The following is a 15,205-nucleotide window of genomic DNA, read 5'->3' on the forward strand; positions in this document are numbered from 1 at the left end:
GAAGGAACTCAGTACCCACTGTACCAGTGTAGGGTCTGACAATGGGTCCAAGGATTTCATCACGATACAGAATGTCAGTCAGGGTGCCATTATCTAGCCTGTAGAGGTCTGTGCATCCCTCCATGGATATGCCTCCCAAACCATTACTGACCCACCACCAAAACAGTCATGCTGAATTATGTTACAGGCAGAATAACGTTCTCCACAGCTTCTCCAGACCCTTTCACGTCTGTCACATGTGCTCAGGGTGAATCTGCTCTCATCTGTGAAATGCACAGGGTGCCAGTGGCACAGCGGTCAATTCTGGTGTTCAGTGGCAAATGCCAATCGAGCTCTATGGTGCCCGAGCAGTGAGCACAGGGCCCACTAAAGGACGTCGGGCCCTCAGGCTACCCTCATGAAGTCGGTTTCTGATTTGTCAGAGACATTCACACCAGTGGCCTGCTGGAAGTCATTTTGTAGGGCTCTGGAAGTGCTCATTCTGTTCCTCCTTGCACAAAGGAGCAGATACAAGTCCTGCTGATGGGTTATGGATTTACGGCCCTGTCCAGCTCTCCTAGGGTAACTCCGTCTCCTGGAATCTCCTCCATGCTCATGATACTGTGCTGGGAGACGGAGCAAAACTGGCAATGGCACGTATTGATGTGCCATCCTGGAGGAGTTGGACCGCCTGTGCTACCTCTGTAGGGTCCAGGTATTGCCTCATGCTACTAGTAGTGACACGGACCCTAGCCAAATGCTAAACTAGTGGAAAACAGTCAGAAAAGAGGAGTAGGGAAAAAAAAAAATGTCAGTGGCCTCCACCTGTAAAACCATTCCTGTTTGGGGGCTCGTCTCATTGTTGCCCATCTAGTGCAACTGTTAATTTCATTAACACCAAACCAGCTGAAACTGATTAATAACCCCCTCTGCTACTTAACTGACCAGATAAATATCCCAGGAGGTTAATTGATGCTATACTCTGATTAAAAAGTGTTCCTTTAATTTTTTTTGAGCAGTGTATAACGTAGTAATACATACTACTAGAAGTTATTTTACATAAGACATTAAAAGTCATTTAACCATCCAATTTAGTTACTAGCATTCCTCCACAGTATCATTTTTAATAATGAGATCTCTGATGCTTTGGAAGCTCTCTGTGGACCATGGCTTTTGCAGTAGGATGCGACTTAGAAAATGTCAGGAAAGACCTACTAGAACCGCTGAACTTTATTTCGGGTTAATCAGAAGCACTTTAAAAATGATGGCATGTGTGTACTGACTCCTATTTAACATGATTTTGAATGTGATTGCTTAATTCTGAACACAGCTACATCCCCAGTTATAAGAGGGTGTGCACACTTATGCAACCACATTATTTTAGTTTTTTAGGTTTACTCCCCCCCCTAAAAAAATTCAGTTTTTTTTTCAATTGAGTTGTACAGTTTATAGGTCACATTAAAATGGTGAAAAGGTTCTGAAATGATTTAATCTTTTTACATCACAGAAACATAACATTTTAACAGGGGTGTGTAGACTTTTTATAACACATTCACACACTCTAAGTTTAGGCGAAAAACAGTCCATCGTTACTGTACATCTACCAGCAAAACCTTATATAGACAATTGGTAAGAAAAATGTAAAAAAAAAAAAAAAAGCATTACCTGAATGCTTAATTTCAATTAAACATTTTTTCATCTTTCATACAATTATTTCTTGAAACAAGTGCTAGAGTTGACTGATCAAATCTATTCTGAATTTTATTTAGAACAAATCTGAATGTTCTGTGACTTGGCGGTTTAGCGTCTTACCAGCTGGCTCATTTGGCTGTCACAGATTCAACCAATCACAAAATTGAGACAAAGTAATTTTGCTAATTGTGCATGAAGATGCTTCCAATGTTTTGGCCACTTATAAAAACCTATTGGATGAAAAAACTCTGCATTTAGGTTAACTAATCCTTAATTGCAAAATAAAATAAATAAAAATTAATGAAAAACTGCACCTTTGTTTTAAAAATCAATATTACATCAAGCTTAGCACACCATTTAAATCAGCAATATATTCACTATAACTTTTTTCTGCAAAAATTTTCCCTAGTCTGCCTAACTAAATAATAGCAACTAACTAGTATAACTAAGCCCTGGTTTACACTGGATCCACCTTTTGAAATCGTGCAACTTCACCTTAAGTTGCACGATTTCAAAGCCGCATGTCAGTGCGACTTCAAGTGCAACTTGGCAGACATCTGTGCAATTTCATGCATAGATATCTCTGCAAGTCACACCTGAAATCACAAAAAATAGTGCAGGAACTTTTTTTCAAATCAGCGCAGCACTGCGAAGTCGGAGTTTCACCAATCTGAATGATTCCATTGCCCACAACAGAGTGAAACTTGTTATGCGATTTGAAACGGTCAACACCGGTGTGAACCAGGGCTTAAGACATTTTTTTTAGATTAGGTTATGAGGGGTTAGAATCACTGTCAGGGTTTAACTGCTGTCTGTGTTTGTTGGGGGGATTCTTTAAAAAAAATAAATATATGTTAAATCAAACATTTGAGTTGCCACCTAAACAGGAATAGATGGGAAACCTTCCAACAGAGACACTTGTTCTCATGATAAGAGAGGATTTCCTACCATATAAAGAAGAAAGAAAGATTTTGTCACTTCTTGCTGAGCCTACGGAACAGAAAGTGAAGGGAAATCTCCATAACGAACACTAATCTTTTTGAGCAGCAACACATCTTTAAAGATTGACACACTACAATAAACAGTTTCTTTCAACCATCTTTGAAACACTTTCTTTGTTTTTAATCCACATGCTCTAGGCTCCCTGGACTGATCCTGTGCTGGTGACCATTGTCATTGTACTGAACACACAGCAATAAAGGTTAAACACTCCCAAATCCCAAAAACAGAACAGGGAGAAACCCTCGACAAAGCCACCTGCAAGACCTTTCACCCGAAAATGATATCTGCAGAGGCGTGAAAATCTGACAGATAGAACTTTGTAATGAGAAGCTAGGTAGCAGCCTTACAAACTTTAAAACAGAAAAAAAAAAACAAAAACACAGGGAATTTAAATGGTCTAAAATGAAGCTGCAGACTTCAGATAACCTCTAACAGCTCCCCTAATGGGGGGAACCTGAACGTAGACAAACTAGGTTAGGGTGTGCCAGCCGAATCGTCCAAGGTTCCAGAATGTTGTTTGGCAACTTTGACTCCAAGGACCACATTATCTGAACCAATAGGTTCTCCAGAACGCCTTCTCTGCCCAACAGGCTGACATCTTTTGTCAAGATTTTCCAAATTAATTGGGGGAAGGATTTTCTGGTATCCAGCATACAGTATGCGTGGATATCACCATTCCAAAAAGATGACCCTGGTCTTGGCGTTAGATGCACTGGCATATCCGAGGACTCTTGATGTTTGACCACATACTGACAGGATACAGCGCTAAAGACCTCTGGAGTAAAAATGGGCATAGAGGACCATCACCTTTCCCAGGACCTTCATGCAGACCTGAATTAGATATTTTCCATTGATTTCAGGACAGGCATTTCTCCAGAGGTCCAAACAACTACTCCAGATGATGTGCCAGAACCAGGAGCGCATTCTGAAGGTTTGACACCCAATCAAACCTATACAGGACCTGTACCATTTGCTGAATATTGGATATCAACTTCTGAAGTGGCTACACCCTAAGAAACAAATTGTCCAAATACCAAACAATAGTGATACCCTGGGTTCTAAACAACCCCAGAACCAGAGTCAACACCTTGGTAAACACTCTAGGGCTGTGGACAGAAGAAAGGCAATGTCTCTTATCAGAGTGGCAATCCTCCTTGCAAGTCGCAGAAACCTTTGGTGAGGCCAGCAAATTAGGATGCACAAGTATGCATTCTTGATATCTACAGAGACAAGGATGGTCCAACTTCTGCTTCTTGCAGAGAAGTTCTGTTGAATAACACTTGAGCCATAGAATCCTTATGTGGATCGAAATGGTGCCCACATGGGAAAACTGCTTTATGGAGTCTTCCAAGACAACTGAGAAACTCAAGGCTCTCAAAGAATGTTTCAGAAACTGCCAGAAGGCAGGATCTACTGGGTGTGACTTTATGGAACAGAGCATATGCTTTGGCCAAACGTTAAGGGCTTTGCAAACTCCCATCGCACCCCCTGCAGACTATAGAGCCCCTCCCACCAGAAAGGATACATTAAAGAGGGCCTCTAACATTTTATCTATGGCATCTTTATAGACCATGACCTAATCCACCAAGACAGTCAAGGTCTTATTAAAGTAGGAAAAAGCTGTGTCTACAGCTGGAGCACCCAATTTCTTGTAGAATTAGTCAACCAAGGGGTACTGATGAAGGAACTGCTGCAGAAGTCAGAAAAAAACAAAACAAAACACTTTTTCCAAGTGAGCCCAAGTAGCATACATCACTTCCAGCAAGTAAGAGTGCACTGGTGGCTGCCAGAACCCAAATTCAGTGGCCTTTGGAGAAGAGCATTCCAGAAGCACTTTCTTTCTGCTAGGAAGCCCACTGGTCTTGTACATCCGAGAGAGCTCTAGACCCTGGGATATTTCCTGGAAAGAGCCATCTACAGAGGATTTCTGATTCTCAACAGCTTCCTCCTCTTGAGAATGATCCTCCAATGCCTCGTCCTGTTGCAAAAGAAAACAAAGAGGGGAAGGAGAGTGCCCATACTTCTATACTTCCATACTACTGTCCTAGGCATTCCAAGCCAGTGAGAACCCATAAGAGCTGATCTCGCAAACCAGAAATGGCTACAGAAAATTGCTCCCTTAACACAAGGGAAGCAGATTGTGTCCCTGAGACAGTGGAAATACCAAATAAGGGCAGGGATTTAGAGCTAATTTGACCATTGCTGGGCAAACTGTACAGGGGGTTCTTCCTAGCTGACAGATTTAGGAGCCCACCCCAACGTCCTATCATCATGGCACACATGCCCCACAAGGCTTTCAGGAACTTGAATCCCCCACCAGGAGATCATTACTCTGGACCTGTACATAACCCTGCCATCAAATTCAACTGGTACATTTTATCCTGGAGGTCACCGCCCACAGGATCCAGCGCTGACTGGCAGCCTTACAGGCTTTCCCCACTTTTGCATGGAGGGTTCGAGTACAGTCCTCTTGGCCTACTAGCTGCAGTGACTGACCCAGATAAAGCCCTCTTCTAGGAAATCCCTAGGAACAGACCAGGAAATAGGGGAATTAAAGCCAACAGAAGGACGTTTCAGAGACACATAGGTAAGCACATCCATCGCCTAAAGACAAAAACTAACAACTGAGGCTTAGATGAGCTGGGACGGGGCCATTGTCCATTCAACTGAAGGCGGCAACATAACCTAAGCAGTCATGAAATTTTTTTTTTTTTTTTTAACAGATTTAACAAAATGTGCTAGGCTCATTACAATGTAAATTAAAATAAATAAATAAATAAAATGAAGGTGCAGTTGTCCATGAGATCATTATTAAGGTGCATTCTCAAGCCAAACTTTATTTAGCCTTTGGATAGAGTGGTGAGTAGTTAAAACCCTGCATCTCCATTTTGGAGATATAGTCTCCCGATTTGTCAAGGTAACCATTATCACTGGGGCTAGTAGTGAGGAAGAAACCAAAAAATTTTGAATCACCACCAGAACAGGAATAGAGGGGAAATCTTGTTTTGGTTACAATTACCCAAGAGGGAATTTTCCCCACTTTTGGAGAGATTTCCTCTCACTTTCTTTTTTGTCTAGAGAACAGGAAGTGAAGTGAAATCTCCCCAATGGGGCACAGATGGAAAAAAGACTGACAGGGACTGACACTCTATCCAAAATGAAAAAGGAACATTTTGGCTTTAGTAAAACTTCAAATGTCTGAAATGATTGCTGCAGTCAATAGATCAAAAAGATCTTTTTTGATAGGAGAGTTATTTACTGGAAAAACCTATCACTCATACTTCAGCATATAACTGCAGTTCTGTAATTTGTTCCATTGTCCAAGTGTTGCAAAGGACGTTTAGAAGTTCTAAAACCTAATTCATTTATTATGAGAACGCAACATGAATTTCTTTTGACTGTGACTCTGCGGGATACATTTGGAATAATGAAGTGTGGGATTTCAGACAAATGCACTAAGCACAGAACAATATAGAAAGTAGCAGGGGCGTGCAGCTGTTCCTACATACCTTTTCATTTCACAGGAAGCCACAATCATTTCCACACCTAATGGATGCATACAATCACAAGTAAATCATCTTGTACAGCAAAAGAAAAAATGGTTTATTTAGGGCTTTATTGTCTTTGATAATTGTCAGACACCAGACAAGTGTTGTTCAGGGACCTCCATAAAACAGATTGATATTCAAAAGGAGGAAATAATTGGTCATAATTTACTATGGCTTTCTGGTTTGTACTTATTGCAGAACCACTCTAAAATAATTTTCTCAGATCCCTTGAAACACAAGTAAATAGTTTGAAATTTTACAATAAACATGAAATATTTGATAAATTAAAGTGTTACTAAAGTCTGTTTATTTTTTAATTAAAGTAAAAAAATAAAATAAATAACTGGTTATACTCACCTGCCCTATACAATGGTATTGCACAGAGTTGCCCCGATCCTTCTCAAGTCCCGTCGCCAATCTTGGCTCCTACTCTTCTTAGTGTGTCCCCATAGCAAACAGTTTGTTATGAGGCACACAGGGGTTGATTTACTAAAGGTGGAGAGTGCAAAATCTGGTGCAGCTGCGTATGGTAGCCAATTGGCTCCTAACTTCAGCTTGTTTTCTTTAAGCTTTAACAATAAAAACTGGAAGCTGATTGGTTTCTATGCACCAGATTTTGCACTTTTAAGTTTTTAATTAACCCCCACAGTGTCTGCTCGCTCCCAAGCTGTGCGTCTATGGAGCTGCGCTCCATTGACTCTCACAGCGGGACTTTGCCCTGTCCCCCACTTCCTCATCACTGCATTTGACTCAAAGCAGAGGAGTGCTGTGTGAAGAGGAAGAGAGGGAAGAGATGCACAGTGCTGGATCTATTCTTCCCTCTCATCCCCTCCACAAAGGGAATTGGGGGGGGGGTGGTCGAGAGAGAGAAAACTTATTACCTTAATGCAAGGAATGCATTAAGGTGAAAAATGTTTTTAGCTTTAGTATCACTTTAACCCATCAACTAAAAACTTCAGAGATTTACAGAGTATGCACAAGTAGACTATTCATACCCGGTCTTGCCTATAAAGAAGCTGACCGTTTTAATATACAACAATCCATATTTTTTGGATAGAGTATTGAATGGATAACACCTCTGTCAGGGTTTATTTTCTTGAAATCAGTGTACCATTAAAATTACATCCCTTCACTTAAAAGTTTAACTTTGGGTAAAAAATAAAAACAAATAGTGAACAGGTAGGAATTTAAATGCAGAAGAGACATGCTTTATCTCTTCAGTATTAACGTTACTTACCATCCTGTCAGCTGCTGTACAGTGAGCCATGCATGCACAGCTAACTGTACAAATTCGGCAATGCCGAAACTGACTGAGCTCCTGTGCAGCCGGGCGGGGAGCAGCAAAACACCACATCGCTGGAGCTGAGGTGCGTAAAGATCCACTTTAAGGTTCCAGGGACAAACTATGAAGCAAAATATAATCTCCCTCTTAGGCTAGGTTCACACTTTGTGGTTGGTTGCAGGTATCGCAGCTGTTCCCACGCCCACCCATAGCCAAAAACGCGTTGCTCTTTAAAATGCGCAGGGCTGCCATTCATTCTTAATGGCGTCCCCACACATCTAAAAACATGACGTGTTTCTGGTGCAGGAGCCACAGGGAAAATCGCATGGTGTAAAAGCAATACAGGTGTACCTCGGTTTACAAACGCCTCGGTTAATGTCATTTTTGGTTTACAAATGAAAATCCATTGAAAATAACACTTTTTTTCACAATACGAAGTGTATGTCGGTGCCGATTTTTAAATGCAATTGCCGGCTTTTTTTTTTGTTCACTATAGCTCACAGAATTAGCTGTCACTTTCCCTGGAGCTAAAAGGACACGGTTTCTTTTATCTTGGGAAACAAACTAAAAGGAAACAGTGTTTCTTTTAACTCAGGGAAATAAACTAAAAAGAAAACTTTTTAGCTGGGGGAAAGTGACCACTGATTCTCTGAGCTATAGTGAAGAAAAAAAAAAAAGCCAGTAATTCCATTTAAAAACCAGTATGGACCAATAGTGACAGTGACTTTTTTTTTCACTTTTTTCTGACCTCCAGAATGGATTAATTGGTTTTCAATGCATTCCTATGGGAAACCGCAATTTGGTTTATGAATTTTTCGCAATACGAAACATCCCGGGGAACGTATTAAATTTGTAAACCAAGGTACACCTGTATGCGATTTCTTGGCTGGTGCATTTTCAAAATGCTGCAGACAACCTTTTTCCATTTACATGATGGGGATGCCATGCCTGCGCAAACGCAGCCCACAAAGCCACAATAGTGCGAACCTAGCCTTAAGATAGCTGTCATTGCACCAGGTGTCCCCATTAGAGGATCTTCCCTTACCTCTTGCTCTGTTGACAACTGTAAACTTTTGGAATTTTGACCACTTTCTGCCTCTAGGACAACGGTTATCAGGACAAACCGAGAGGGTGAATCTCTTCAGAAGGGACACTAACAGAAGTTCTAACACTAGGGCCAGTATGAGGATCAACAAGTTAATTCAGAACAAAGATTTTTAATTGTTGAAATGTCAGAAAATGCATTAAAATGAAAAAAATTCATATAGACAGCATCCCTAGTGGAAACACAGGACCTCAGCATCACTAGCAAGAGTACAGTCAGTCAGAGAAACAACGGCAATCAAATTTTTTGTGTCAGAGGGGTAGGACTGAGCTTCTAGGTACACCATTATCATAGATGTGCACCAAGAACCTCCTCCCATAGGTTTTAAACACAGGGAAGATTCTTGTCCTCCAAGAGAAATGGCATGTTAAAAAAAAAAAAAAAAAAAAAAAAAAAAAAAAAAAAAAAAAAAAGCTGTCACAAGGACAAGGCCCCAAAACCCATTCCACGTCATCTCATATTTCTACACCATCTGAAAACCTACCACAACACATAAATTTGTTTACTCACCAGTGTTAAAATAGTCACAAGAGATTTATAGAATATATATATATTTGAGGTGGGAAATCATCTTTCATCACATACCATCTTTATGGCAATATACACAAATCACAGGTTCCTGATAGGCTGCAGTAGGCTCAAAGAATGGCTCGCTGTACACGTCATTTTACATTACACACAAGCTTACCTTCTTTCGAAAAACAGAAAAGGCCACGCCACAAGCTTTACACACAATGGTGGAGGATGAGGAAGGATATGGTGAAAAATCTGCACTCTGTGCAAATCTAAAGGGACCTGTTCCACCTCCGAATGCTGCCTGCTGCCCTCGCACCGCACCAGTGCCCATGACTTCATTCAGCAGCCCGCAGCAAGACGCCCACATGGAGCTGGCCCCCGCCTGGTAACAGCCAAAGATAAAAACAGGTGGTTATTAAATAAAAATGTACAATTATTAAATGTTACTTCTATTCATACTACAGATTGGCAATGCAGAAAATGCAGTCATAAAATGTTAATTTCCACTCCAAATCCTGCCGCTGAGAGACGACTGGCATAATTTAATTTTTAGACTACGGGTTATCAAATTATGTTTGGTAGTTTTGTACTAGACAGAAAGGGCTACATCGTGTTCACTATTGACATTGGTTATCAGGCAGACAGTGAAAGACACCACAATGTGCAGTTATGCTGTTAGGTACTTATTAGAAAAGGAAACATTAAATGCATTTAAAATTCAACTAGTATAATTACATCAATCAGCCTGGGAGACAGAGGCACAGTGCTTGGTGCCAAACAGGTGTCCTGCATTCAGGCATTCATGTCTGATAACAAGAACAAGCTCCTAGGGTACACAAATGGAGCAGATAGATGTCATCTGTCTGTTGCTGCTCCTTTAGCCTGGGTTCAGACTGATGCGGTGTGGAATTCACAGTGATTTTCTGTGTGAATGCCTCACCGCATCAGAATCGCACCCTGTTCAAGCGAACCGCTGCGGGTGTGTATGTTAACAACACCCCGAAATCGGTCTGCAAAACACGGTGCGACGTGAAGAATCGGATTGCATAGGTGTGAATACCCATGTGATCAGATTCTAGTGCGGACCAAAAAAAAAAGGAGCCATACATAACGTATGGCTCCAATCGCACCACACACACACAAACTTCGCATGTAATTTGCACAGGAATGTGGTGCGGTTCTTGCGCGAATCACATGCGATGTACCGAATCACATATATGTGAACCCGGGCTTACTGCCCAATCACAGGCTGGGGCAGGGGAGTGACCCATCTAGGTTTCTTAACTTCAGTAGACAAAAGGCAACAGGTTGGCTGTGCTGACTGGTAGGACTGTGTAAGTCTCAGGACTGGAGAGGCAGAAATGAAAATCCTTTTGGCATGTAAAACAGCTTGCTTATATGTGTTTCGTCTGTGGATTTAAAGCGGAACTAAACCCTCCTATGCTGAAGCTGCCGAAGCTGCCATCTGAGCAGTTATGACGCCAGTCATTTAATGACTTGACAGTTTGGTTGAGAGCACAAGCAACTGTGACAGTTATCATTCATTGCATGCCTTGAATGTAACTATTTGGGGAAATTAAAGTGTCATTAAACCCACATCAATTAAAAAAAAAAAAAAAAAAGTGTCAGTACAAACTGTCAGTACATGCTATATTACATTCTTTTCATACTCTGTCACGATGTGATTTGTTTTCTGTAAAAAAACAAGTTGATCCTGCTGTTCACTGTCCCTCCCTCCTTGTCTGTGTCCCTGCTGCAGCCTGAGATTGTGTAGACCAGCTGTTGCCACATCTACTGAGCATGCTCCACTTTCAATTCCCTTCTAACCTGTTAAATGTCCTCCTTTTTCTTATCTCAGCAGCCCACGACTATAGAGTCACACATGTGGGCATATACACAGAGCTAAATGACGGCCCACTCTCTCCCTCCTCTTCCATGCCCACTAAACATTATGGGGGTCGGTGGGATAGTACATATTAAAACTGAAATGCAGAGCTAAACTATGATAAAACGAAAGGCAATATATGCATCAATGAATGAATAAATAAAGTGACACTAGTGACCAAGATGAAGGTGAGGCACATACAATTGAGCGCGAACGTGAACAATGTTCCATAAAGTGTCTCACCTTACGGTAGCGAGAAAGATGATAATGAATATATATTTAAAGTGACAATGGTGAATAGTCCAGCATACATATATACTTCTAGAAAAAATTATGTAAAAAAAAAAAAAATCAACTAAAAAGTCCAAATATGCTCCGTGATAAATCTATGCAAGTGACTCTGTGCTCAGGGATTGTTGTGTGAATGCACTCACCAGAAGTGCATATTAAATGAGCATAATATTGTGTCCAACTCTTCCAAAGTAGGTAAACCTTGCATCAGTATGATCATAGTATGGAAACTGGAAAGGAACTCCACTGGCTTCTCACAGCATACAGGGAAGACACCAAACACAACCACTGGCCTCTCACAGCATTACAGGGATGGCTCAAACGGTCCCTCTCCACCATAGATCAAACCAGCCAAAACAATGTATTCCACTTTGGGGAGAATGGCTCGCACAAATGAGCCACAACAGGAGTGCTAATAGTGTAATACTTTTATTATATCAAAGAGTAAAAACATCCATGTGGATAATGCAATAAAGAGACATGAAGCTGGCAGCAAACACTCACAAAAATGGCCGCCAGCCCTCTATGCAGACGCGGCGGCGTGACGTCAGTACGGCAGGCTCCTCCCTGACGAGTTTCGTGAGCATGCACGTTATCAAAGGGATGTATTGTTTGATTGTTGGAGGCATCACCTCCCTGTAATTCTAGGCACATACAAACAATAGACACAGGCTTGAGGGGCATGAAACAGGCTGAGATTGGCAGAACCTCCCTTAAGATAGCCCACACCATGTTTTTGAACAACAATGCAAATGAGTTCAAATACATATTTGCATGACAGTTTAAAAAAAAAAAAAAAAAAAAAAGACAGGCTTTGGAAAAATACATAATTAATATAAAATGTTTTAAACATGTGACCAGGACTAGAAGCTCCTGCTGATGTTTGCCTGAAAACAGCCTGGGAAAGAGCTGGGTCACATGACAGCTGCATACGGATTATGAAAAAAGATATTTAGATTTTTTTTATTAAAATACAGTGCCATCATCCATATACATAAAAAGAAGGAATAATGTCAAATAAACTGTGTTTAATATCACTTCAGTGGTCTCCAAACTGTGGCCCTTTCCTTGAACTATTCCACCCACCAACAAGGAAGCCCCATTCCTTCCACTGCCACGAACAGTGGGGAACCATTCCTCTCACTGATGCCAGCAATGGGGTCATTTTCTTTCCACTGACATCAATGATGGGGCACTATTCTTCCCACCAACAAGGAAGTACCATTCTTTCCACTGACACGAACAATAGAGAACCATTCCTCTCACCGATGCCAGCAATAGGGTCATTTTCTTTCCACTGACATCAATGATGGGGCACTATTCTTCCCACCAACACTAACAAGGAAGTACCATTTCTCCCACTGAAACAATGGGGAACCATTCCTCTCACTGATGCCAGCAATTGGGTCATTTTCTTTCCACTGACATCAATGATGGGGCACTATTCCTCCCACTGACATCAATGATGGGGCACTATTCCTCCCACTGACATCAATGATGGGGCACTATTCCTCCCACTGATACCAGCAATGGGGCATAATTCCTTTTACTGATATAAGCAATTATATCCTATTCCACCAATTAGTACCAACGATGGGGTAACACACAAGCAACAAGATTACTAGAGACGACCACTTACTTGTCTCTACAGCATAACTACCTTCCAGGCTGAAATGCTGCAAAATCTCTTTCCTCCAGGTCATTCAGGGAGTGTGCAATGCTGTAGATGCAGGTTAATAGCAGCCCGGTCACTAGTATTGTTGCCAGCTACTTTTATGACAATCATCTTTACCACACGAGAAAATAAACAGTCTTATTCACAGCAACCACAAAGGAATGCAAGCTGTCATTGATGCTAAAGGGCACAATAGCAACTTATCCTATAACCCCACTGTAGACACTGGGATTGAGGAGCCACCAGCAGTGCTGTGTAGCGGGCTCCCACTTCTTCACTTTCTCCATCACACAGTGACAGAGCCTCCGGCTGGCTCCTATACGGGGGGCTCCCCGATACATTCAAACAATACAAAGTGAATAATGCGGCCGCCCCACACAGCAGTAATAAAGCAGCCTGGCAGCAGCTCCTTTGTTGTGCTGTGGCAGGCTCCAGGTTGGGGTGGGGAAGGAGGCTGGGACGTCATTCCTAGGAGGAAAACTTTCTACACCTCATAAGCAACCGGTGCCTTACGTGAGGAGAGATGGAGAAGTGAAGGAGGAGCCCAGTGACTGTGCCATGGGAAGGAGGGCAGCAGGCTGCCTGGTGCACATGTGAGCGACTCATTCTCCGCCCCGGATCCTATGGTGACTACCCTCGAGGCCCAGAGGAGAGTGACTCATTTGTGCTGACCCCCACCAGTAGAGAAGACCTCTAAAGGCGCCATTATTGTGAGAAAGCCTGCCCAGTGTGAGTTGCACCTTCCATAGGACAAGAGGGGACCTCTAGTTTTAATTATTGCGCATCTGGTGAGTGTGCATTTCTTATATTTCCTGCACAATACCTAGTTTGTGCCTCATGAGAGTAACGAAGTCACCGATTTTATATGTTATTAGAATTGGACATTATTTTCTTTGGACTTTTATTATTGATTTTATTTGAGGTTGTGGTCAGCCTCAGATCCATTCCATACATATTGTTCATTAGCGCTGCACTTTCATATTCTCTATCTTAGAACTCCCATCTGAATGGAAACAAAACCAAGATTTATACTCCATATCTGAGGATACCATTTGTATTAATGCGGTTTTTAATGGATCTTCTCATGTTTATGCATTTTACCTCTCAGTACAAGGATCATCCTTCTTCTGGTATTGTGAAAAAGGTATCTGACAGTTCTTAATACATGGTATGCCCAAGGAGAGAATTGTGTATCATTACATTTTATATTTTCAGAGAATCCAACCTGAAAAGTGTACAGATGGAAGGAGCTGAGACATGCAGCTTCAGAGGGTCAGGCAGTTTTGTTTTAAAAACACCTATATGCTACAATGTTTTTTTGTCATAAAAAGGTAGATTATACTTCTAAAACACTAATAACTCACAAACACGCCTGGAACTAAAGCCTGCATCAAAGAGTTCAGAAATGCTGTTTGACAGTTATAATCAGCCATTTACCCAGCTCACCATTTTCTGCATTTCTTTGTTGTCAACATCGCGATGATAAAAATAGGAAAGGCTCCTTGACACCACTTTAGATACATCTGATCATTTCCATGGAGCAATCAGCAGTCCCCTCTGGAGAATAAATCTGCACATCATATGACACCTAATAGAAAGCTACACTATATACAAATATGAAGCCTGTTTTATAGGTCTGTATACCATGACTGCATAAGTAGTAATAAACAGAACCTGTTCGATTGGAGTTGTATCATCTGTAATCAGTTTAACACTAATGGACTTCACACCTTCTCTAGTGGCCTACTGTCACACTTTGCAAAGAACTAAAGCTTAATGTGGTGTAAAACATAAAAGCAAACATTTATTAAGCTGCAGCTTACCAATTCTTAGATGCATTATTTTTATTTTTAGAATTACTTTCACCTGATGATCCTGCCAGTTAGTCTGTGGTTTCTCAAGAGAATAAGCTCTCCGGCAGATGTAGCAGTTACAGGGTTGAGACAGACCATTTACTACTGACAGGGGTGCTTACAATGATCAGCTTTTATGTAAAACGCTCTATCCCAACAGAGTGTAATATATATCACACACACACACACACACACACACGTACCTCGGTTTAAAAACGCCTCGGTTAACGTAATTTTCGCTTTACGAATGAAAATCCATTGAAAACAAGGCCTCGATTTACAAATTTTGGTCGCAATACAAAGTGTATGTCGGTGCTGATTTTTAAATGCAATTGCCGGCTTTTTTTCTTCACTATAGGTCACAGAATTAGCTGTCA

At 41.4% G+C, this 15,205-nt stretch overlaps 1 protein-coding gene across 2 annotated transcripts in view; it reads right to left on the bottom strand.

Annotated features, from left to right (window-relative positions):
• The window catches only part of RNF34 (ring finger protein 34), a 47,354-nt gene that overhangs the window by 18,116 nt on the left and 14,033 nt on the right, over positions 1–15,205 (bottom strand). For both annotated transcript variants that reach the window (XM_089676520.1, XM_089676514.1), the window contains exon 2: positions 9,297–9,506. In XM_089676520.1, coding sequence (XP_089532646.1) covers positions 9,297–9,506 — 210 coding nt within the window. The remainder of the gene's footprint in view (positions 1–9,296; positions 9,507–15,205) is intronic.

Source organism: Staurois parvus, unplaced genomic scaffold (assembly GCF_062004578.1).
Source record: "Staurois parvus isolate SC_StPar_1 unplaced genomic scaffold, SC_StPar_1.0 ptg000014l, whole genome shotgun sequence".
In the NCBI taxonomy this organism is placed as follows: Eukaryota; Metazoa; Chordata; class Amphibia; order Anura; family Ranidae; genus Staurois; species Staurois parvus.